The 26,035-nt window shown below is 47.8% G+C and overlaps 1 protein-coding gene across 1 annotated transcript; it reads left to right on the top strand.

Annotated features, from left to right (window-relative positions):
* Nucleotides 1-1,582: 1,582 nt before the first annotated feature.
* On the top strand, nt 1,583-25,929 carry ADGRF3 (adhesion G protein-coupled receptor F3; the record flags this gene model as incomplete). The annotated part of the gene is made up of 11 exons (XM_083605059.1): nt 1,583-1,781; nt 3,407-3,625; nt 7,816-8,025; nt 14,099-14,242; nt 14,366-14,562; nt 16,259-16,450; nt 19,886-20,644; nt 21,357-21,983; nt 23,081-23,122; nt 24,262-24,309; nt 25,817-25,929. 11 exons carry the CDS (start codon nt 1,583-1,585, stop codon nt 25,853-25,855), a joined length of 2,676 nt encoding a protein of 891 aa, XP_083461185.1. The 3' UTR covers nt 25,856-25,929.
* Between the last annotated feature and the right edge of the window lie 106 nt (nt 25,930-26,035).

Raw genomic sequence — 26,035 nt, forward strand, 5'->3', positions numbered from 1 at the left:
TGATATTTTCTGTGAACCACCCTGAGACCTCTGGGTATAGGGCGATATATAAACCCAATTAATAGTAATAGCAATAAAAACAATAATTTATTATTTATACTCTCCCAACTGGCTGGGTTTTACCAGCCACTCTGGGCGCGGCTCCCAACCAGAATATTAAAAATGCGATAAAAGATCAAACATTAAAAACTTCCCCAAACAGGGTTCCCAGCCTGTTAAGAATGAAAACCCAGATCTGTCAGTTTCAGTTTCTTGTTTTTCCAGTTTTAAATTCTTCAACTGCCTGTCAACCTCGTTCAGAGCACTGTTCACCCACATTTTGCAGACGCCATACATTACTCATCTTATTCTATTATCTGTTTATAACTCCCATTAATGCAGTTGTGGGCAGGGTTAGGGGTGTGAATCCTCTGTTGTCATGAGTTTGAAGGGGGAAATGTAAATGTTGGCATTAAACAGCAATGGAACGTGGCAAGTATGTCTGTAACAATTCAACTTAGAGCTTAAATGTATGCAAAATAACCCTTCACAACAGCGGCAATTGGTGACAGCACAATCATCTCAGCTTTGCTGCATAAATTGACACTTGTAATAGGACAGGAAACCATTGCCTCCAGTGCTGTGATTCTGGCAGGTCTCTGTTCAGACTTTCATTGCTTTCAAAGCACAGAATCACAGAAGTGTCGAGTTGGAAGGGTCCTCTAGTCCAACCCCCTGCAATGGAGGAATCTGTCAGGAGCTCGTCCTACTCTCGAGTAGGACCCTGGCAGAGACACATACCCGACTGGCATGTTCCCTCCCTCCTGGTCGATCGTTCGGGAGCTTCAAAAGCTTTCTTCTGCCTGAACATCACAGCATCCGATGCCAACAGACATCGGCACACTTAGGGATCCGCAGAGTTTGCGCATCATGCGCAACAGACCTCAGCAACTCAGCATTTTGGCTAATCTACTTTAACGGTAAAGGGACCCCTGACCATTAGGTCCAGTCGTGGCCGACTCTGGGGTTGCGGTGCTCATCTCACTTTATTGGCCGAGGGAGCCGGCGTACAGCTTCCGGGTCATGTGACCAGCATGACTGAGCCGCTTCTGGCGAACCAGAGCAGCGCACGGAAACGCCGTTTACCTTCCCGCCAGAGCGGTACCTATATATCTACTTGCACTTTGATGTGCTGTTGAACTGCTAGGTTGGCAGGAGCAAGGACCAAGCAACGGGAGCTCACCCCGTCGTGGGGATTCGAACCGCCGACCTTCTGATCGGCAAGTCGGTTTAACCCACAGCGCCACCCGCGAATAGATGCTGAATACATGTCTGTAAATAATGCTTACACATGTCTCTGTCCGCCACTTCCATTGTAAGAAGATTTATTCACTCTGCTGATAGAGCGTGCCAAGTCTCTAAAGGTATCTGAGGCTTGTGTCGCTGTTTGATGCTGCTCCAAGGGAGACTGGAGATCGCCCGGCTGCCGGCCGGTGGCCGGAGCCAACTGGGGGCCTGCCTGATGCCCCCATCTCCCTGGCAGTATCCCAACACATCCTTCTCCTTCTCTTTCCCCCCAGAGTGTGACCCCCGGCAGTGGGAGATGATGGCGTTTGGCTACAGCCGGACTTGCCGCTGTCTCCCCGGATACCAGTACAGCGACAGAGACTGCTCTCACTTCCAGGGGTGTGGGGGTCTCTTCCAGGCCGCGGCCTCCTTCGTCTTCACACCCCCTTGCGACTGCCTCCGCTGGACTTCCGAAGACCCCAGCTACTGCCTGCCGCTGCTGGAGGCAGCTACAGGTATGCAAAAGCCCACCTGCTGTGGTATCGGTACACTGCAAGGTGCCCTGGCTGGGGCAGCCCTCGGGTCTGGGACAGGGAACATAGGACCCCATTGTTTTATATATATATATAATTTTATTAGTTTTTTAACGTACCATTTCCAACAATAATCAAACATACTTTTACATCTTATTCAATTTTTTTGACTTCCATTGGTCCTGTCTGAAAATTTTCCGGTCTAATCTCTTAGTATGCATTTCTTACTTCCCCTATTACATTTCAAACTCATAACCAATATCTCTATTTTTTTATACTTCGTAACACTTCGTATATTCCTCCTTACAAAACTTCTTGTAGTCCTACTAGCGTAATTTGTTGGTTACAGTTACTCTTCAAATAATTTATATACTTCTTCCAATCTTCTGCAAATCTCTGGTCCTGCAGGTTTGGAATCCTTCCTGTCATTTTGTCCAATTCTGCATAGTTCATTAATTTTGTCTGCCATTCTTCTTTCGTCAGAATTTCTTCCTGTTTCCACTTCTGGATTCATAATACTCTTGCTGCATAGGACCCCGTTGTTAAAACAGCGGCACCAGCTGCCCACTCACTACCTAGCCAGGTTCATGAAACAGACCCTTTGGTGTCAACGGCCCGGTCCAGTGGAACTCCCTGCCACTGAGAATTCAACAGGCACCTTCTGTGCCAGCTTTTAAATCCCTGCCAAGAACCTTTCTATTCCATTGGGGCCTCTGTGGGCAGTACATCCTTCCACAATGCTTAACTGATGTCCCTTCTTCACTTTTAAATGGTTTTAACTTGTTTTTTTACTTTTGTATGATTCCACTGCCTGTTTTTTTTTATTGTTGTAAACCACTGTGATGTATTTCTGTGATACAGTGGTACATAAACATCTTCATAAATAACTAAATAAGTGCCTCGATTACGGTTATATTTTTTTCTTTGCTTTCGTTGTTAAGGCTGGTTTTAGCGTTATGTTTTGTGTTTATTTGTAAGCGGCTTTGAGTTGTTGCGGCAAAAAAAAGGGACTAATAAAACAGATAATTAATAATAATGGTAATACACACACACACACACACACACACACACATTATTATTGGGTTTTTTACATATCATTTCCAACCATCATTTAACATAACTTCTTATCTTATACAATACAGTATTTTAGACTTCCGTCAACACCTCTGATGCCTTTCCTTTCTTTATCACTTATTCTGCATTTCTTAATTTCTCCATTACTCTTAATTATCATTAACTAATAATTCATAGTCTTTCTTGCAATACTTCAAATAGTCCTCCTTACAGAACTTCTTGCAGTCCTGCTAGCAGAATCTGTTCATTACAATTCCTTTTCAAATAGTTCATATATTTACTCCAGTCTTCTAAGAATCTCTGGTCCAATAATAATGGTAATTAAAGGGGGGGGAGAGGAACAGAATGCTTCTTTCCCCCTCTTAACTTAACCCCCCCAACACCCATGGGAGGTGGGCTAGGCTGAGAGAGGCAGGGACTGGCCCAGCGTCACCCAATGGAAGCTCCCTGGCCGAGTGGGAGGATTCGAACTCGGGTCTCTCCTAGTCCAACACTCTAACAGCTGCGCCACACTGACATCCCATCCCTTCCAGTTGCAGACAGCCAGCAGCTGCCTCCAGAAGTGGCCTCTGGCGGTGCTGACCAAGACCTGACCCTCTCCTTCAGCCTGAAGGATGGAGCCGCAGAGGTGAAGTTCTACCTGCTCAGCTCCCAGGGAGCCAAGGAAATCTTCAACGGGACTCAAGTGACTCTGCTGCAGAACGGCTCTGAGGTGGAGCTGAGGCTCTCCTCTGTCTCCCCGGACTGGGCTGGTGCTGTATCGCTCTCTCTATGGAAAGAATGATTTTGGTCTAAATATGTGTCTGCGCATGGGCGTAGCTGGGAGGGCAGGGGGGAAGCTCCCCCCCCCAATAATCAATAAAAAATCAATACAGTGGTACCTCTGGTTGCGAACAGGATCCGTTCCGGAGGCCCGTTCGCAACATGAAAAGAGCGCAACCCGCAGCGGAGCGTCTGCGCAGGTGCGGGTTGCGATTTGCCACTCCTGCGCATGCGTGTGACGTCATTTTGCACGTCTGCACATGCGCGAGCGGCGAAACCCAGAAGTAACCCTTTCTGGTACTTCTGGGTCACCGCGGGACGTAACCTGAAAGAACGTAACATGAAGCAGATGTACCATGAGGTATGACTGTACCTTGGTTCTCAAACATAATCTGTTCCAGAAGTCCGTTCTAAAACCAAAGCGTTCCAAAACCAAGGCACGCTTTCCCATAAAAAGGAATGCAAAACGGATTAATCCATTCCAGACTTTTAAAAACAACCCCTAAAACAGCGATTTAACGTGAATTTTACTGTCTAACGAGACCACTGATCCATAAAATGAAAGCAATAAACCATTTACTGCAGTCACACAATCAATCAATTAGTGGCTGAACTGGGTTCCACACAGTCGCAAAAACAAAACAAAAGAGCCGCAAAAATGAAACCCAAAATAAATAGCAAAAACAGACAGACCTCAGCGTAACACTCAAAATGGAAGCGCGGCACTCAAATAGGAAGTGTAACACTCAAAACGGCTTCCGAAAAATGTTTGCAATCTGGAACACTTACTTCTGGGTTTGCAGTGTTTGGGTTCCAAGTTGTTTGAGTACCAAGGCGTTTGAGAACCAAGGTGCCAGTGGAACAATCACTGAGGTTCTGCCCCCCGGAACATAAATCCTGGCTACGCCCATGTGCCCATGGGCGAGGCTCTGGTGTTGAACTGAAATAGAAGGACTGCATCTTATTTATTGTATTGTATTAAAAGCATAGAACTCTAGGGTGGGAAGGGACGCTGAGAGTCATCTAGTCCAGCCCCCTGCGATGCAGGAATCTCAACTGAAGCATCCCTGACGGGCGGCTGTCGAACCTCTGCTTCAAAACCTCCAACCATCTCCCAAGGGAGTCCCTTCCACTCTTACCATTTGAAAGTTCTTCCTGATATTTAGTCGGAATCTCCTTTTCTTTCTCATAATAACCTGAAGTTTCATAAGAGTATATATTTAAAGTAGATGAACAAATGAACAACTGAGGTTAATTTGGGTATGCAGAAGATATTAAAAATAAATTTAAGGAACTGCAGAAAGAGGGGGGAGGAAGTCAAATTGTTAAATGTCAAATCAGTGAAATGTATAAATCTGAAAAGTATAAATAAATTTAAAAAATAAAAACATAGATGATCATCATGACCCTGTTCCAGCCGCCCTCCATGCACTTGGCCTCAAGCCAGCGTGGAGCAGACATCTCGTAAGGACTAATAATAATAATAATAATAATAATAATCAAAACAAAAATAATAATAATAATAAAAAAAAAACAAACACCATCGCTTACAACAAAATCTAAACCATGCTGAAAGGAGAGCCATAGATAATCTACAACACGGGACTTCCTGGAGGCGGCGCCTCCGACAATGGCGGATTCCCTCTAACTCAGAGGGAGACAGCTCCGTGGAAATCGGGTCCTACCGCTGCAGCGAAGCGGGGACCCTTTAAAAACCGCAGGCGGAAGAAGCCTGCGGACCTGGGACTCGGCGGGCACCGTTTGCGCCCCCCCCCCCGTTTGGCAAAGGAACCCTATAAAGGGCTCCGGAGGGAGACGGGGAGTTGGTGTGGTGCTGAGAGTCAATCGCTATCTCTGCGGAGCGAAGCTGCACAGCTGTTGTCGGAGAGCGCTGTCCTTCTTCCTATGACAATTCGGATTCTAAACAACAACCCGTGACTAGGACAATTGAAAATTTTGCATGAAAATACAGCCTGGAATTTGACCTGAAACGGGAAAGTGTAAAAAGGAAGTCCACCTCCCGTCCTTTGTATAAAGATCAAAGCAAAGATTTTACAAGCTAAAAGCCGGGAAAACAGATAGCCTGAAGGTTCCTGCATTTTTAACCATCAAAACCCCCCTTGACAGCAGGAGGAAAGGGGGGGAAATTTGACTTTTTAAGCCTGCAGAGAGAAATTTAAGAAAATAAGTTTCCACTGTCCCTAACCTGGGGACGGAATGGCAGGAAAGAAGGAAAGAAACGGTCGGTGATATTTACAAATTGAAAATGGAAAAATTGATATACAGAACTGGAAAAGGGAAAAATAATTCCAAAGCCGCTTTCTGCCTGTTTGTTTTATATTGAAAGGAAATAAAGTATCTGGAAATCGAAAGGAATTTTTCCTTGTTGGATACAATTTAAAGATGGATGCCAAAAAGTAACTACACCCCCTAGAGGAAGCCAGCCAGTGTGCCTGTTTTTCAGTTATAAAGAGAACATTGTATCAGGGAAAATTAGATCGTGGGACCAGCTCCCTGACCTTGACAGAAATGAATAGAGAGGAAGTCTTATCTGCTCTGAACAAAATATATGATGGGCTGCGACAGCTGGAGGAGAAAATGATTTTGATGAATCAAAAGAGGGACAATACAGCTAAAGTCAGTAAAGAGGTGCCAATGGAAGATGCCACAGAAATTGTACAACAATCTATGCAGGAGACAGATTCAATAGGGCAACTGCAAGGTCAGAGAAAGATGGAGACACAGAGGATGGATTTTGGAGGACACTGGCCAAACTTGGGAGTTAAGAAAATTTTTATCTTTGGTGGGACTGTGAAACGAGGGGAAGAATTTTTTTGGAACAATTACTTCTTGGATTACAAATTAAACACTGGGGAGTGCAACACCGGGGAATTGGACAATTGGAGAAAAGGAAAGGAAGAATCTTACTGTACGGAATCACCCGGTGATTGGACCCCAAGGAGAAAGAGAAGGAAAGGCGAAAGAACTCAACAGGGATCAAGGATGTATGTAGCTACACACAGGAACAAGAAAACTCGCAGAAGGGGCTTGGAAATGATTTGAGGGCCTCGGATATCAGGACACCTGACTGATAAGGACATAATGATATATGGACTGACATTGCCGTGAACCAGGAAAAGGGGCGCTGGACTAATCTAGAATGAGAAATGTCTTGTGTAATTAATCTATATTTATGGAATTAGTTTAATACTAATGAAATATTAAAAGATGTTGGAAAGGATGTAATTGGCTTTAGCAAAATTTAGTTTAAATTTTGAAAGTTTAATAATTTGAGGACAAGATAAAATTAATGAAATTAATGAAATTATTGTAAAAAAGAAGTGGTTTGAGTAATAAGGTGAAATAAGAATTGGCAAGAACGGTTTGATTATAAATGAAAATATGAGGATATTATATGGGGATATATAATCAAGGGTAAGATAAGAGGTATGAATTTGCTGAACATATCGTTAATTGGAATACAAAGAGGGAGGTGGGAGGGAGTCAGGAAAATAAGTTAAAAAGGGGAAAAGGGTGAGAAATTGAAAAGAGAGATTTTTGATTTTCTTGTTTTTTCTTCTTTTTTTGTTTTTCGTCTCTATGTTTTTTCTATGTTTTTTGTGTTGAATTTATTGTTTAAGATTTTGTAAACTTTCTTTTTTCTGTTTTGTTAAAATCCAATAAAATATCATTATAAAAAAAAAGATAATCTACAACACGGCTACCTATCTGTAACTGTAATAATAATAATAATAATAATAATAATAATAATAATAATAATAATAATTTATTATTTATACCCCGCTCATCTGGCTGGGTTTCCCCAGCCACTCTGGGCTGCTTCCAACAGAATATTAAAACACAGTAGCCCATCAAACATTAAAGGCCTCCCTAAACAGGGCTGCCTTCAGATGTCTTCTTAAAGTCTGGTAGTTGTTTTTCTCTTTGACATCTGCTAAGTCGGGCGTTGGCGTTCCTAAATATGTGCAGGATCTTACCTGGAGGACCCTGCCCACACGCAGGGGTGGCCCGCGATTCCCAGTTCCACGCCAGGAGAGAACTTCCAAGAGCTGCGGTGCCTGCACTGCTTGGGGTTGGACTAGATGCCCTTTGGGGAACCCCCTTCCAACTCTGCAGGTCTCGGATTCTGGCTCCCAGTTCTGACATGTGTCTCCTACAGGAAAATACATCTGCCGCTACTTGTACGAAAACGCCATGCACGAGCTGACCAAGGAGGTGATCATTCCCCTCAGGGCGACAGACCTCGTCCAGACACGGTCACAGCTCTCCATGAACTGCAGCTCCCCTGAGGGCCTGACTCTGCAGTGCTGCATCCGCAACAGAGGAGGAGAGCTGAGAGCATCCTGGAATCCAGGTGCCCCAGACCCAGGTGGGCGAGGGGAGGGCAGGGAGCGACTGGTGAGGCCCGCCAGCCTGGATGGGCATTCTGCGCAGCCGTTTTATTTAAATTTAAATTAAACTGCATTTTAAATTTCATTTTAACCTGTATTTTAAATTGGTTTTTCCACTCCCTCTCCACCCCCCATTATGTTTTTACTGTGATTTTATTTTATTGGTGTTAGCCACCCTGAGCCCAGCTCTGGCCGGGGAGGGCGGGGTATAAATGAAATAATAATTATTATATTATATTATATTAATATAATAATTATTATTTCATAAAATTAATGCACGGCTTGATGGTAAACAAATAACAACAATAACAAAAACTCAAAGTGGTTTGCAAAAGGAAAAAGCAAGGGAAAAAATGCAATGCTTTTAAACATACAAAAATCAAAAGACTAAAACAGATTAAGATGCACAACTTTCTCAGCGTCTGGGAAGGCTGGTTGAAACAAAGATCTTTTCAGACCCCTGCTTGAACTCTATAGGCAGGGAGTTCCAAAGTGCAGGTGCTGCCACACTAAACAACCAAGTTCTTGCAAGTGGGAAACAGGTCTAAGGTGGTGCTGGAAGTAGCGCCAGTTGTGTTGATCACAGGGGGTCTTGTGGGTGCATGTGGGGTGATGCAACCTCGGAAGGAGGGTGTTAAGATAGCAGAGGAGGCCCTCCTGGTAGTTCTTCCCCCCTCAGAAGTTTGTGCATGTGTGTGGCCCAGATGAGGACCTTCTCAGTGGTGGCCCCCAAATTGTGGAACTCCCTCCCCACAGAGTTGCCAGCCGGGTGCCCAGCAAGCAGGACCTGAGTGCAGCAGAAACTTTCCCCACTTGGGATTGCCAGCATTTGTTGTTGTTTAGTCGTTTAGTTGTGTCCGACTCTTCGTGACCCCCTGGACCAGAGCATGCCAGGCACTTCTGTCTTCCACTGCCTCCCGCAGTTTGGTCAGACTCATGTTTGTAGCTTCAAGAACACTGTCCCACCATCTCGTCCTCTGTCGTCCCCTTCTCCTTGTGCCCTCCATCTTTCCCAACATCAGGGTCTTTTTCAGGGAGTCTTCTCTTCTCATGAGGTGGCCAAAGTATTGGAGCCTCAGCTTCAGGATCTGTCCTTCCAGTGAGCACTCAGGGCTGATTTCCTTCAGAATGGAGAGGTTGGATCTTCTTGCAGTCCATGGGACTCTCAAGAGTCTCCTCCAGCACCAGAATTCAAAAGCATCAATTCTTCGGCAATCAGCCTTCTTTATGGTCCAGCTCTCACTTCCATACATCACTACGGGGAAAACCTTAGCTTTAACTATACGGACTTTTGTCGGCAAGGTGATGTCTCTGCTTTATAAGATTGCTGGCCCTTGTTTTGTTGTTGTTGTTGTTTAGTCGTTTAGTCGTGTCCGACTCTTTGTGATCCCCTGGACCAGAGACGCCAGGCCCTCCTGTCTTCCACTGCCTCCCGCAGTTTGGTCAGACTCATTCTGGTAGCTTCGAGAACACTGTCCCACCATCTCGTCCTCTGTTGTCCCCTTCTCCTTGCGCCCTCCATCTTTCCCAACATCAGGGTCTTTTCCAGGGAGTCTTCTCTTCTCAGGAGGTGGCCAAAGTCTTGGAGCCTCAGCTTCAGGATCTGTCCTTCCAGTGAGCACTCAGGGCTGATTTCCTTCAGAGTGGAGAGGTTGGATCTTCTTGCAGTCCATGGGACTCTCAAGTGTCTCCTCCAGCACTATAATTCAAAAGCATCAATTCTTCGGCGATCAGCCTTCTTTATGGTCCAGCTCTCACTTCCATACATCACTACTGGGAAAACCATAGCTTTTACTATACGGACCTTTGTTGGCAAGGTGATGTCTCTACTTTTTAAGATGCTGTCTAGGTTTGTCATTGCTTTCCTCCCAAGAAGCAGACGTCTCTTAATTTCGTGGCTGCTGTCACCATCTGCAGTTTTCATGGAGCCCAAGAAAGTAAAATCTCTCACTGCCTCCATTTCTTCCCCTTCTATTTGCCAGGAGGTGATGGGACCAGTGGCCATGATCTTCGTTTTTTTGATGTTGAGCTTCAGACCATATTTTGCGCTCTCCTCTTTCACCCTCAATAAAAGGTTCTTTAATTCCTCCTCACTTTCTGCCATTAAGGTTGTGTCATCTGCATATCTGAGGTTGTTGATATTTCTTCCAGCAATCTTAATTCCGGCTAGGGATTCATCCAGCCCAGCCTTTCGCATGATGAATTCTGCATATAGGTTAAATAAGCAGGGAGACAATATACAGCCTTGCTGTACTCCTTTCCCAATTTTGAACCAATCAGTTGTTCCATATCCAGTTCTAACTGTAGCTTCTTGTCCCACATAGAGATTTCTCAGGAGACAGATGAGGTGATCAGGCACTCCCATTTCTTTAAGAACTTGTCATAGTTTGCTGTGGTCGACACAGTCAAAGGCTTTTGCATAGTCAATGAAGCAGAAGTAGATGTCTTTCTGGAGCTCTCTAGCTTTCTCCATAATCCAGCGCATGTTTGCAATTTGGTCTCTGGTTCCTCTGCCTCTTCTAAATCCAGCTTGCACTTCTGGGAGTTCTCGGTCCACATACTGCTTGAGCCTTCCTTGTAGAATTTTAAGCATAACCTTGCTAGCGTGTGAAATGAGTGCAATTGTGCGGTAGTTGGAGCATTCTTTAGCACTGCCCTTCTTTGGGATTGGGATGTAGCCTGATCTTCTCCAATCCTCTGGCCACTGCTGAGTTTTCCAAACTTGCTGGCATATTGAGTGTAGCACCTTAACAGCATCATCTTTTAAAATTTTAAATAGTTCAGCTGGAATACCATCACTTCCACTGGCCTTGTTATTTGCAGTGCTTTCTAAGGCCCATTTGACTTCACTCTCCAGGATGTTTATTGCTCAGATAAGCCTTGGCGTCCAGCCCGCTTCGGTTGCGCAGTTCTGCTGGGCCTCCGGACTTCAAAGGCCACATTCCAAAGGCTCTGAGCAAACGCAGAGTTTAACACAGCGGTCAGAGAAAGCTGCAAACCTCCAATGCTTTCCTTCAGTGTGCTTAAATAAAATCCACTCAGGATATTTGCAGCTAGAAGCAGTTTTTATTTACAGCAGACTATCCATTGTCTATCACAGCGAACAGCATTGTGAAAACATGTCCTCTCTCCTCAAAAGCGAAAGTAGAGAGAAAGAACAAAGGCTGGAGACTCTCGGATATGACGTGTCTCCCCCCTCCTCCCAATTTGTAGGCAGGGTGTACACTCTGAGGTGTTTAACCCTGTAAGCTCAGGTTCTCTTCACACCCCCTCTCGCCCTTCACTACTGTGGGGAAAGTATGTACAGAACTTACCCCCAACTCCAAACCACCACAAAACTCCCCATGACGCTGGAAGCTTGAAGGTTTGGTAAATCCATCGGCCAAGTTAATGTGACTGGCACAATACTTCAGCCGAATCAAACCTGACTGAACACTCTGACACACATTTTGGAAGCGTATGTCCAGATGCTTGGTTCTGGCCTTAAATTGTGCAGATTCAGCCAATTTCAAACAAGGTTGATTGTCTTCCCAAACGGTGATGGGCAAGCTACAATCCCCATAGATCTCTTGCACCAAGCATCTATAAAACTCTAGTTCCCGACACAAATCAGACAGTGCACTGAATTCAGCCTCAGTAGAAGACAGCGCAATGAGACTTTGCTTCCGGGACTTCCACCCAATTAGTGACTTCCCAAACTTTACCACTAACCCAGACACAGACTTGCGGTCCTGCAAATTCGCCCAGTCACTGTCCGCATAGCATGTGAGCTTTGCCTCACCTTCAGCTGGCAGCTTAAGACAGAAGTCTTTGGTATGCTGCAGGTAGCGCAGTACCCGCTTGATACCGTGCCAAGCACTCACACTGGGCTTTGACTACTTACCTACTTAGCAGGTTGGTAGCAAAGGCAATGTCTGGTCTGCTCCATTGGGACAGATACAACAGAGTACCTAGAGCTGACTGAAAGAGCTCAGCATTCTCAAACTCGGCACTTTCTGCTTGCTGGCTATCTTTCACGAAGTTCATCTCCATGGGTGTCCAAACTCCTGCACAATCGGACATTCTGAACTTCTCAAGCAACTGCTCAATCTTGCCTTTCTGACTGAGCAAGAAGCTACCATCCTCAGTTCTCGCTATCTGCACGCCTAGGTAGATCTTTACTGCACCCAGGTTCTTGAGCTGAAACCGCTTCCCAAGCTCTTTGGCAAACTTCTGCACCTGTTTGTCTGCCTTTCCAATGTGGATGATGTCATCAACGAAAAATAACACCAAGTCCTGTGTGTCTCCTGATCCTCTAAGGAACAGGCAACTGTCAGCAAGACTCTTCCTGAAACCTAGCTTCTCCAAAGCTTCATTCAGGCACAAGTTCCAATTCCTGGCCGACTGCTTCAGGCTGTAAATTGACTTGTGAAGTTTCCACACAGTACCTTGCTCATTGCCCTCAAACCCTGGAGGAGGAAGCATGTACAGATCCTCCTGGAGGTCTGAGTTCAAGTAAGCAACGTCCACATCAAAATGATGCACCAGCAACCCTCTCTGTGCAGCAATGGCCAAGAGCAAACGTAGAGATTCACTCCTACAGGTGGGAGCATACGTTTCTGTATAATGCAACCCCCTGCGCTGCGTGAATCCTCTCGCCACTAATCTGGCCTTATACTGCGGTTCTCCTGTCGTTGTGGGCTTAAGACGGTAAACCCAGCGGCTACCCACGGCCCGGTTTCCCACCGGCAACTTCGTGAGGGAGAACACACCTAGAGACTCCATTGAGTTCATTTCCTTCTGCATCGCCTCATGCCATTTCCTGGCTTCTTCCTGAGGCAGTTTCTGAACATCCTCAAAACTCTCGGGTTCACACTGTGCCATTCCGACCCACACGCTAGTGACAGCAAACCTTTCAGGAGGTTTCCCCTTGGTCGTCCGAGCTGAACGGCGCAGCACTACTTCAGGAACCCCCTCTGACCCACTGGGGCCAGCCAGAACATCCTTGGCATCAGAGAGCTCCCCCTCTGACTTACTGCGCCTTCTGGACTTCTCAGCCAAACCTGTGGGGGAAGATGGAGCACTGCGTTGCTCAATCTTCACAGCCTTGGGAGAAGTTCTCCCCTCTGCCTGCACTGGGTCTGAACTCTGAGCCTCAGTAGCAGGTTCAACCTCTTCCTCTCCTTCATCGGCAGAGTCAAACAGACTCTCTGACAGGATGTCAGGGTTCCCATGTATCCTTGCCCAGCCACTCTGCTCACAGAATTCAGCACTGTTGCTGAGCAGAATCCTGGACTGATTCCCTGACGGATAAGCAAACCTCCACCCCTTAGTCCCTGGCTCATACCCACAGAAAATCATCTTTTGGGACTTGGGTCCCAATCATCTTTTGGGACTGCAAACCTCCAATGCTTTCCTTCAGTGTGCTTAAATAAAATCCACTCAGGATAGTTGCAGCTAGAAGCAGTTTTTATTTACAGCAGACTATCCATTGTCTATCACAGCGAACAGCATCGTGAAAACACGTCCTCTCTCCTCAAAAGCGAAAGTAGAGAGAAAGAACAAAGGCTGGAGACTCTCGGATATGACGTGTCTCCCCCCTCCTCCCAATTTGTAGGCAGGGCGTACACTCTGAGCTGTTTAACCCTGTAAGCTCAGGTTCTCCTCACAGGCTCAAGGTCAGCAACCACACTACCCGGCCCTTAAGATCTATCTAAAGATTAAACTACATCAGAGTAACCTACTATCTTTATGTACTGAGGATGCCTGATGAACAACTGGCCTGTGTTCCAGAATGCTTATACTTGCCTGTCAGGTGCAGAGAAAGCAAATGGCAGAGGTGGAGAGGCTTGTGGCATTCGATCAGAAACTATTGTCAATGAATCAAACCCAGTCAACGCCATGCTTTCATAGTGGACACAGTGGCTTGCTCCATATTTCATAATTCCTCATAGCAATCCCACCTGACCCCCACACTCTGGATATTTGCACCCATACATCCCTCCGCCAGATCTTTCCCTTCCTTCTTCCGTCATTCCCTGCCCTGAGCATCTGCCCCTTCTCTCTCCGCAGTTCGCCTGGGGGGCAACGGAGACCTGCTCTGCCACTTCCTCGCCCTGAGTTCCTGCCCCAGCGGTGACACCACCTACCAGTGCACATTTGAAAGCGACCGCCTTGGAACCGTGCAGACCACAGTGTTGGTGGGCCCGATCCAAGGTAACAGGGGAGACAGGGAAACTGGCGGCCAGAGAGTCGGTGCCTTTCCGTCGCTCCTTTGAGAGCTGGACGTGTTCCATGAAGGCCTTTCCTGCCTGTGCATGTGTGTTTCTTGTGCCGTAGCCGGAGATCGCTTCTGCCCCGGTGAGAACTCTACAGGCAGGTGGGATGCCACGAAGGCAGGGCAGGTGGCTGAGCTCCTGTGTCCCGAGGGGACCGATGGAAAGATGCTGCGGTCCTGCTCTCCTGGAGGGACCTGGGAAAAAGTCCAAGACAGCTGCACGGATCACCGACTGCTGTCTGGGTTGCATGAGGCCCAGGTAACGGGTGGATTCTTCTGGGCTTCTCTCTCTCTCTCTATATATATATATATACACTCATACCTATATACAGTCTATATACAGTTTATATACCGTCATACCTTGGGTTACAGCCGCTTCAGGTTGCGTTTTTTTGGGTTACGGACCACCAAAACCCGGAAGCACCAGAACGGGTTACTTCCGGGTTTTAGCGGTCGCGCATGCGCAGAAGCGCTAAATCACACTTTGTGCATGTGCAGAAGTGCCGAATTGCAACACGTGCATGCGCAGAGGTGGGTTGCAAACACTGCAGAGCCCCGTTCGCATCTAGAAGGAAACGTAATCCGTGTCCGCACGTCTGCGTGTGCGCGGGTCACGTTTTGGCACTTCTGCGCATGCGCGTGATGTCATTTTGAGCGTCTGCGCATGCACAAGCAGCGAAACCCGAAAGTAACGCGCTCCATTATTTCCGGGTTGCCACGGAGTGCAACTCGAATGCGCTCATCACGAAGCACATTCAACCCGAGGTATGACTGTACTTGATCTTCCTGGTTCCTGATCTTTCCCGTCAGTCTCGCCATCTCTGCATATTCCAAAAATTTGGTCTGCCATTCTTCTCTGCCATCATTATGGGCCAAATTCTTGTACCTGTTCCCATGTTAGCTCTGCTATCAATGGGAAACGATACCGATAGGATACGATACAATATCTTTATTGTCATTGTCCCATACAGAACAATGAAATTGAAAAATCTACATAAGACATTCAAAAACCCCTAAAAACTCTGAAACCCCATTTTAAAATACAATGTACTCCTATAGAGACTCCTTATACTGCTTCCCAATGTTGAGCCTAAAGGGTTGGTCTTACTTTTTATGGCAGCCAAGAGACAAATAGTTGCTTCCAACCGGGGTGGAAATGCCCCCCCCCCATGGGAACTTGGACCCAAGATATTTGGCATCTAGCACTTAAATGCTTAACTCAAGAATAACAAAGAAAGACATGTTTCACTCTGTACGGTCTTGATCTATATCGTTCATTAACCCTAATCTCCTCTCTGTCTCAGTCACAACAGCAACTATGGAGAAATCATTTTAACACTGTAGACTGGAGTACACCCTGTGGACGTAAATTTAATTAACAATATTAATAATGTGAGCTTAATCTGTAATGTAAAAGATTTCCCAAGTCTGTTTTGATGCCATGTGGATGATTTTTTTATACTTGATGTTTTAATTATGTTTTTTGGATATGCTGTAAGCCGCCCAGAGTGGCTGGGGAAACCCAGCCAGATGGGTGGGGTGTAAATATTATTATTATAATTATGATTATAATTATTCCTGCATACAAGGCTTTACACATCTGAATATGCATTTGTTCTGTTTGCCAACAGTTTATGGTTGGTAATTATTTTTTACATTTTTCAGTAGAGCTTGTAATAAAACGAAAAAATAAAACCTCAAAGTGATTTCCGTGTGACAGCCCATCAGATATTTAAAGATATCTCCTTTCAGCCTCCTCTTCTCCAGGCAAAACATCCACAACTCCTTCAATAAGGCTCGGTTTGCAGAACCTTTACGTTCTCGACTGCCCATCTCTGCACATATTCCAGCTTGTATTTTTTTAACAGCCAGTGGGTATTGTGGCATCCAGTGGCAATGAGTTCCATAGGAAGCTGCCTTCAGTCTAATATTCTCCCTGCTCTGTTTGTGTGCAGCTGCTGCAGGCAGGGCTGGGCAGCCCCCAAACGGAGGTCCCTTGGATGATAGACTGGCTGAAGGCAGAGTCGGAGTCCGGGAACATCCAGGGCAGAAACCCCCGGGACCTCCTGGCTGTGCTCGACACAATGGACATCATCTCGGAGGTGGCTCTGGGAGCCCAGATGCGCCTGGAGAGCAGCGTTGTGTCTGTGAGTAGCAGCACCCAGGGAGGGAAGGACTTCAGGGCGGGATTCCTGCAAAGCACTTGGCTTGGGGCTTATCCTGGGGCTTGATGCGGAAGCTGGAATTAGTGCTGGATGCTGCAGCACAATTGCTGGCAGGAGGGAGGCCTTGTCAGCATCGCAAGCCCTGTCCTCAGGGATCTGTCTCGCCAGAGTGGTGCATGCTCTGGTTATCTCCTGCTTGGACTACTGCCATGCGCTCTGTTATGTACTGAGTTGAATAGGATTCAGAATGCAGCAGTCTGATTGGTCCTAGAACAATAGGATCCAGAATGCAGCAGTCTGATTGGTCCTAGAACAATAGGATTCAGAATGCAGCAGTCTGATTGGTCCTAGAACAATAGGATTCAGAATGCAGCAGTCTGATTGGTCCTAGAACAATGCAGCAGTATGATTGGTTGGCAGGAACCACCCAATCATGCTCCAGATAGAAGTGAATCCACAACCTGATTGGCTTACAGTAGAATTCCGGAATTAGCCAATCATGTGCAGCCCATTGTGTAAATAATGTATATAAAGCAGATACTTTGAGGGGACATTCATTCATTCCTCCTCACCACTATGAGCTGAATAAAGAGCATGAAATCACTTTGCGACTCTGAGTATATTTCACGCTCTATGTGGGGCTACCTTGGAAGGTGACCCGGAAACTGCAATTAATCCAGAATGCGGCAGCTAGATTGGGGACTGGGAGTGGCTGCTGGGACCACATAACACCGGTCTTGAAAGACCTACACTGGCTCCCAGTACGTTTCTGAGCACAATTCAAAGTGTTGGTGCTGACCTTGAAAGCCCTAAACGGCCTCAGTCCAGTATACCTGAAGGAGCGTCTCCACCCCCATCGTTCTGCCCGGACACTGAGGTCCAGCACCGAGGGCCTTCTGGCGGTTCCCTCATTGCGAGAAGCAAAGCTACAGGGAACCAGGCAGAGGGCCTTCTCGGTGGTGGCGCCCGCCCTGTGGAATGCCCTCCCTTTAGATGTGAAGGAAATAAGCGGCTATCTTCTCTTTAAAAGACATCTGAAGGCAGCCCTGTTCAGGGAAGTTTTAAATATTTAATGCTGTATTGTTTTTAACACTCGATTGGGAGCTGCCCAGAGTGGCTGGGGAAATTCAGCCAGATGGGCAGGGTATAAATAATAAATTATTATTATATTATTATATCTGCACTGACTGCTGATTGGCTACTCGGCCAAGTTCACTATGTTACTGTGGGGATATAAAGCCCTTTACTTGGGACCAGTTTTCCGATGAGATAACCTTTCCCTACATACATCTGCCAGACCAATCGGTGGAATTGGCATGATTACAGGTGCCACACTCAGAGGGGGCGCATAATAATAATAATAATAATAATAATAATAATAATAATAATAATAGTTTTTATTATTATGCATTCGTAAGAACATTTAGTGTGGCAGCACCTAAACTTTGGAACTCCCTGCCTGTTGATATCAGGCAATTGTCTTCCTTGAACTCTCTTAGGCAACTGCTAAGAACATTCTTGTTTAGCCTACCCAGATGTTTAGAAAGCTGGAGTGAGTTTTTATCTGTATTGCATCTGTCGTTTCCTTAACTTTTTGAACGTTTTAAATTATTGTTCATTAATTTTATTCGTTATCTTGTTGATAACATTGTTTTATCTTGCTTGTAAAGCGCTTTCATTTTTGTTTGTTTGTTTTCTTTTTTTTCTTTGGCAATCAGTTGTAGCCGAGTAAGATTGTCTTCCATAAATAGGGTTTTAAAATAATAATAATAATAATAATAATAATAATAATAATAATAATAATAATAATATCTTTATTGTCATTGCCCCCTCTCAGGGACAACGAAATTACTTGACTGCTCCATAAAAACACTAATTAAACAATACAGTATAGTACAGCAAGGAAGATTAGATGACTTTCAAAGTCCAGGCTTCCCATTCAGGGCCGAGATCGCTCTGGAGAAGAAGCTGTTCTTAAGACGGCTCGTTCTTGTCTTCATCGTCCTGTATCTCCGTCCCGACGGCAGGAGCTCGAAGAGACAGTGACCAGGATGCGATGGATCTTTTACTATGTCCAGTGCCTTCCTATGGCACCTTGTGGCATAAATCTGCTCTAAGGTGGAAAGTGGGCAGCCAACAATGCTCTCTGCTGCCTTAACAACTCTGCACAACCCCATCCTGTCCTGGGTAGTACAGCTTCCGTACCACACACATAAGCCATAAGTGAGCACGCTCTCAATGGCACAGTGATAGAAGGCAAGCAGCAGTTTCTGCGGAAGATGGTTTTTCCTTAGAATTCTCAAAAAGTACAGTCTCTGCTGCGCCTTCTTCACAAGCCCCCTTGTGTTGACACTCCAGGACAGATCCTCTTGTAATTCAATGCCCAAAAAGTGAGTCCGTAAGTGACTGTGGAGGCCAATTCTGGATCCACATGTCCTTCCACAGTGGGGACATAGGTTTCCGGGCAGGAGTTGATCACAGTGTGGATTTGCCAAGCGTGCCTTCCTCCTAGCACGTTTCTCCCTTGCGTCCTGAGCTTGAGCGTCTTCAAAGCCCATGACACCTTTGGTCAAGGCTGTTCTCCAACTGGAGCGCTCGCAGGCCAGTGTTTCCTAATTGTTGGTGTTTATACTACATTTTTAAAGATTTGCCTTGAGAGAGTCTTTGAACCTCTTTTGTTGACCACCAGCATTACGCTTTCCATTTTTAAGTTCGGAATAGAGTCGTTGCTTTGGAGGACGATAACAATCATACTGTTTATAAAGGTAAAGGGACCCCTGTCCATTAGGTCCGGTCGTGACCGACTCTGGGGTTGCGGCGCTCATCTCGCTTTATTGGCCGAGGGAGCTGGCGTACAGCTTCCGGGTCATGTGGCCAGCATGACTAAGCCGCTTCTGGCGAACCAGAGCAGCGCACGGAAACGCCGTTTACCTTCCGGCTGGAACGGTACCTATTTATCTACTTGCACTTTGACGTGCTTTCGAACTGCTAGGTTGGCAGGAGCAGGGACTGAGCAACGGGAGCTCACCCCGTCATGGAGATTCGAACCGCCGACCTTCTGATCGGCAAGTCCTAGGCTCTGTGGTTTAGACCACAGCGCCACCCACGTCCCTTATGCTGTTTATACATTTTGTGAAATAAATACATACCTAAGGAGGCAGTCGTCTCAGTGGGGCACCCTGGAATAGGGAGGGAGGGAGGCTGTCGATGAGCACCCAGCCTCACCCCAGGAAATGTCTGCTCACTGATTCCTTGACCACTTCTCACTGCAAGACTTGGTCATCGGCCAGGGATTGTTTAGCTGAGACGCCTGCATTTCTGGGGTTGGGCTAGATGACCCTTGTGGGTTCCTTCCAGCTCTTCTACAATTCTAACCGTGACAAAGGTTAATGAGGAAATCCCTCCTTCTGCTTTCAGAATTTGCTGGCTGCTGCCAACACGATGCTCGACGTAGACCCGGGGCCGGAGTGGTCTGCGGTGGAAGCTCTGAGCCCTTCGGCCGCTTCCAGGCTCCTGCAGTCCATTGAGAACCTCGCCAGCCTCCTCCTGCCGCCCTCGGGCAGCCCCTACAACTTGACGCTCCCCAACCTTGAGCTCCAGAGCGCCCAGATGGGCCCTGAGTTTGAGGACTTCAACAAGGGCTTCGACACGGACCCCCCTCTCCGTGTCCACATCGAGGAGGAGGAGCTGCTGCGCTGCGGGCAGAACGTCACCGTCACCAGCCTGGTGCTCAAGAAGCTGGGCAGAATCCTGCCAGGCAGCCGTGGTGCCAAGCTGGGCAGCTTAGTGATGTCCAACTCTGTCACGGCTTCCAACGGGAGCGTCTTGCAAGTGGAGGTGGAGATGACCTTTGGCCACTGGAACGGCACCGGCGGAGGGCAGGAGGAGGAAGATGAGGAGGAGAGGGTGGTGCAGTGTGTGTTTTGGGACCACAGCCTGCACGGCAAGGTCGGCGGCTGGTCAGCCGAGGGGTGCCAGGCCTCCGGCGCCGAAGCCGCCACCAAGTGCACCTGCCGCCACCTGACTTCCTTCTCCATTCTCATGTCTGCCCATCCTGTGCCGGACAGCTTCGCTCTGACCTTCCTGGGCACCTTCGGGGTCTGCGCCTCAATCCTGGCTCTCATCGCCACCCTCGCCATCTACTACCTCGTCTGGACTTCGGTGGTGAAGAACAAGGTGAGAGACAAGCAGGCTGCACCCTTCGGGAATTTTGAGTTGGGGGGAAAGGCAGGGCCGGATTTAGGTTTCATGTGGCCCCAGGCTCCTGAAGGGAATGGGGCCCTTTCTATGTCCAGCAGTCCTTTGTCAACAACAGATTGTCACTGTTTTTTGTGTTGAATATATACTATATGGTAACTGATGGACCTCATAGGTATCTAAAGCAATTTGCCGTGTTGCCCTGCAACCAGTCCATGCAGAATGTCGGCACCCTGTATATAGAAAGGAGCAAACCAGGGATATTTTAGGGAGCAGGTGGGGCCCATGACTTACATCAGGCACAGGCAACCTTCGGCCCTCCATATGTTTTGGACTACAATTCCCATCATCCCTGACCACTGCTCCTGTTAGCTACAAAAATCTAAAAACATATCAAAGATAATAATTATAAACTCTAACAGAATTAAAACAATATGAAAAAAACACACCTATTAAAATACAGACAATAAAAAACAGCACAGCACTATTAAAGTCTCCATCATTGGAGGTTTTTAAGCAGAGGTTGGAGGGCCACCTATCAGGGATTCTTCAGCTGTGTGATTCCTGTGTTGCGCGGTTGGGCTACATGACCTTTGGGATTCCCTCCCAACTTTACAAACCTGTGATCGTACGGCCCCCTGAGGCCAGCCTGGCCGCCTCTCACCCTGACCAGCCTTCTCCCATTTCCCAGGTGGCTTACTTCCGCTACACCACGCTGGTCAACATCGCCCTGTCTCTGCTGATGGGCAGCTTCTGGTTCCTGGGCGCCTCTCGGATGGCGGCCGACCCCGAGAGCAAGCTGTGCGTGGCGGCCGCCTTCTTCACCCACTTCTGCTACCTGGCCATGTTCTTCTGGATGCTGGTCCAGGCCCTGATGCTCTTCCATCAGCTGGTCTTCGTCTTCCACCAGCTAAGCACCCGCTCTGCCCTGCCCGCCATGGTCTCGCTGGGCTACCTGTGCCCCTTCGCCATCGCCGTGGCCACGGTGGCCGTCTTCCTCCCCCGGGCGGGCTACCTCCACCAGGCCATCTGCTGGCTCTCCTCCTGCAGCAAAGCCATCTACGCCTTTTCCATCCCTGTCCTGGCCATCGTGTCGGCCAACGCGCTCATCCTCTTCGTGGTGCTGCTGAAACTCATGAGGCCCTCGGTGTCCGAGGGGCCGCAGGGGGAGGAGTGGAAGGCTCTGGTCAGCATCTTCAAGGCCCTGCTCATCCTCACGCCCGCCTTTGGGCTGACGTGGGGCCTGGGCGTCATCACCATGACCACGGAGGCCTCGCAATTCACGCATTACATGTTTACCATCCTCAATTCGCTCCAGGTGGGTGTGGAGCAGGGCCAAGGTAATTGTGTGGGTGTGTGTTTGTGTAACTGGGAGTCAGAGTGCTGCCACACAGGTTGGCTCAGAAGCAAGGAAACTGGGAGGTAAAGGTAAAGGGACCCCTGACCATCAGGTCCAGTCATGACCAACTCTGGGGTTGTGGCGCTCATCTCGCTTTATTGGCCAAGGGTACAGCTTCCGGGTCATGTGGCCAGCAGGACTAAGCTGCTCCTGGCGAACCAGAGCAGCGCACGGAAACGCCGTTTACCTTCCCGACTGAGCGGCACCTACTGTATTTTTCACTCTATAAGACGCACCTGACCATAAGATGCACCTAGCTTTTAGAGGAGGAAAACAAGAAAAAAATATTCTGAATCTTTTATATCTGTAGAGCCTCTTTTCAAAAGCTTGATTTTGCAAGTGAACAGGAAAAGCATTTTAGCTGGCATTAGTGCTTGGATTTCATTATCTCACAGAAAGCCCCAGGGGGGAAAATGGGATCATCTGGCTGTTTGGAGAGATAGAGGCACATAGTTTGGGCAATGATGGAATCCAAGACTGACTGAAAAGGGAAAACAAGAATAATGTTCTCCTGTCTGTTTGTCAAGTTGCTTAGGGGGCTAATGAAGGACTATCACATAACAACCTCACAACAACCCAGTGAGGTTAAGGTGGAGCCCCTTCCTTTTTTCCTCCCGCTTCGCTGAAGAGGTGCTGCGCAGAGAGGGAGATTTGGGAGGTCACCCCAAATTCACCATCAGATCACATAGCATGTCCATGGCTACAGCCTGCACCAAAAAAACACACGCACCCACTGTTTTGTGGGGCCGCAATGGCACAAAAACGTGGTTACAAAGCATGGATCCACATGGATTCTCAGGATTTTTGCATTGGGCTACCCCAAACTCTCCGTCAAATCACATGTCTGTGGCCACAGCATAAACCACAAAAATCATACATCCACTGTTTCATTCAGAATATATTTTTTCTTGTTTTCCTCCTCTAAAAACTAGGTGCGTCTTATGGAGCGAAAAATCTGGTATATTGTTTAAGACCGCTGAAGGGTCTTGACTAAGCAACATTCTTCTCTGTTACAGGGGGTCTTCATTCTGATTTTTGGCTGCCTCATGGACAAGAAGGTAAGCAGCACCCCCTCCCCAAATTGGCAGTGTTTTGTTTTTGTTTTTTCCAACCAGAAGGGTCTCAGAAACCTGGAGGGGGTGTGTGATGTGGAGGCTGTTCCAAGCACAAAGGTATGAAGGGCTTCTGACTGCATCGCCCACAGGAGAGAAGGATCTCTGCCAGTCCAAGCACCGGTCTCCGAGACCCACAATGGGGGTGGCAGATGCACTTAGGGAGGGAAAGCTTCTTCTACATCAGGCATAGGCAAACTCGGCCCTCCAGATGTTTTGGGACTACAACTCCCACCATCCCTAGCTAACAGGACCAGTGGTCAGGGATGATGGGAATTGTAGTCCCAAAACATCTGGAGGGCCAAGTTTTGCCTATGCCTGTTCTACATCTCTGGGGCAGGGGCTGTGACCCACAAGTGGTTTCTTCAGGCAGCTTGCTGGCTTCGAACACCACCCAGCTGATTTTGCTCCTTTTTAAAGAACATTGTGGCTGATCATTCACTCCCCAGGGCAGGTGAGAACTTTGAAAACAACTTTGTTGTTGTTTAGTCGTTTCGTCGTGTCCGCCTCTTTGTGACCCCCTGGACCAGAGCACGCCAGGCACTCCTGTCTTCCACTGCCTCCCGCAGTTTGGTCAAACTCAGGCTGGTAGCTTCAAGAACACTGTCCCACCATCTCGTCCTCTGTCGTCCCCTTCTCCTTGTGCCCTCCATCTTTCCCAACATCAGGGTCTTTTCCAGGGAGTCTTCTCTTCTCATGAGGTGGCCAAAGTCTTGGAGCCTCAGCTTCAGGATCTGTCCTTCCAGTGAGCACTCAGGGCTGATTTCCTTCAGAATGGAGAGGTATGATTTTCTTGCAGTCCATGGGACTCTCAAGAGTCTCCTCCAGCACCATAATTCAAAAGCATCCATTCTTCGGCGATCAGCCTTCTTTATGGTCCAGCTCTCACTTCCATACAACAACAACAAAAATGGTAATGGAAACTGTCGCTTTGGACCGATGACCCCCCAGAACAGGACATGCAAATGGAGAGGTGAAAGGGATGCTGGTTTATACTGCAAAAACTCCCTAACAGAGGGTGTTCATGGCCAGGACTCTCGCATGTTCCTCTGATGGCCTCAGGAGTCACTGTATGTTTCTTGCAGGTGAGGGGAACACTTTGCAAGCGCCTGTGCAAGTCACCTGCATCTCAGGTAAGCAAGGTCCCAGCTGTTCCTCCACTTCCCTGCCTTCACACCACCGGCTTCGCTGGGAATGAACTGCCACCTCCCCTTTCGCCTGGCATCCAGGCTTAGAGGCCGTGGATCCTTTGCTGAGGCCCTGCTCTCCAGCCTCCTAATTATCCAGAATCTGATTACCTGCCCCTTGCAGCTGGCTCTCCCTCTGGAGAAGCCTTCAGGGGTTCTTCTCACCACAACCCTTTCCTACAGCTTTTCCAGAGGCCCAGCTCCATCAAAAACCTTGCCAGCACGGAAAGCGCTTCTTCACGCAGTTCATAAACTGTGGAACTCCCTGCCACCAGGGATAAGGACAGCCACCAACTTGGAGGGCTTGAAAAGAGGATGAGACAAATTCATGGAGGAGGACAGAGCTATTGATAGCTAATAATAATAATAGCCGGGCTCAGAGAGGCTAACAATAATAAAAGTAACACAGCATTCTAAAATCAATTCATTCTAAAATCGATTCAGAATCAAATTAATGGCAACCATTGGGCTAGAGTTCTATGAGGATTGCAGAAGGAGCCAAAGACCTGGTGGAACAGCTCTGTCTTGCAGGCCCTGCGGAAAGATGTCAAGTCCCGCAGGGCTCTAGTCTCTTGGGACAGCATTCCACCAGATCGGGGCCACAGCCGAAAAAGCCTTGGCTCTGGTTGAGGCCAGCCTAACCTCTCTGTGACCTGGGACCTCCAAGGTGTTTTTGTTTGAAGATTGTAAGTTCCTCCGTGGGACATACCAGGAGAGGCGGTCCCGTAGGTACGAGGGTCCTAGGCCGCATAGGGTTTTAAAGGTTAAAACCAGCACCTTGAACCGGATCCACCAGGAGCCAGTGCAGCTGGTATAGCACTGGGTGAATGTGATCCCGCGGCGAGGACCCCGTAAGGAGCCTCACTGTGGCATTCTGCACCCGCTGGAGTTTCTGGGTCAGTCTCAAGGGCAGCCCCACGTAGAGCGAGTTACAGTAGTCAAGCCTGAAGGTGACCATTGTGTGGATCACAGTGGCCAGATGGCTCTGCTCTGCCTCCATAACCAGAGGCAGCGATGCTTCTGAAACCCAGTTTCTGGAAGCCACAGGGAGGGAGAGCGATGCTCTTGTGCTCGGATCCTGCTTCCCACGGGCATATGGTCAGCCACCAGGATGCTGGACTAGATGGGCCATTGGCCGGACGTAGCAGGCTCTTCCTATGCTCTTACAGAATCTCCAAGTCCAGAGGCAGTCTATCAGTCTTAGTTTTTTTACGGGAATTTGGCTGGACTAGATGGCCCCATGGCCTGAGCCATCAGGTTCTTCTTAGGTCCTTAGGCTACGGGTGAAGTGGCTTCTCTCTCCCCTGGGCTTTGGGGGGCGGGGGAAGGCAGTGGAGCCAGGGCGTGGGCTCTCCACTGCTTCTTGGGATGCTGCCAGGTGGAATCCAGGGGCAACAGTAAAATGGTAGGGCTGCTTTACTCACCCTCCTGTCTCTCCCAATTGGGTCCACAGACCAAGAGCGAAACGTTGGACTCCAAACTCAGCAACTGAGAGGCTGGAAGTCGCACAGGTGAGCAAGCAAGAGGGTGGGGGTCTCCTCTGGCCAACCAAAACGTTAAGGGTGGCTGATTCCATGTCACCAGGAACAACTTTTCAGGGGAATATGTGGGCAGACAAGGCCTGCAAAGCCAGCCCAGCTTTGAGAACCCTACCCTTCTTTGAAGGCAGAGT

This window comes from Podarcis filfolensis (genome assembly GCF_964270895.1).
Source record: "Podarcis filfolensis genome assembly, chromosome: 3".
Taxonomy (NCBI): domain Eukaryota; kingdom Metazoa; phylum Chordata; class Lepidosauria; order Squamata; family Lacertidae; genus Podarcis; species Podarcis filfolensis.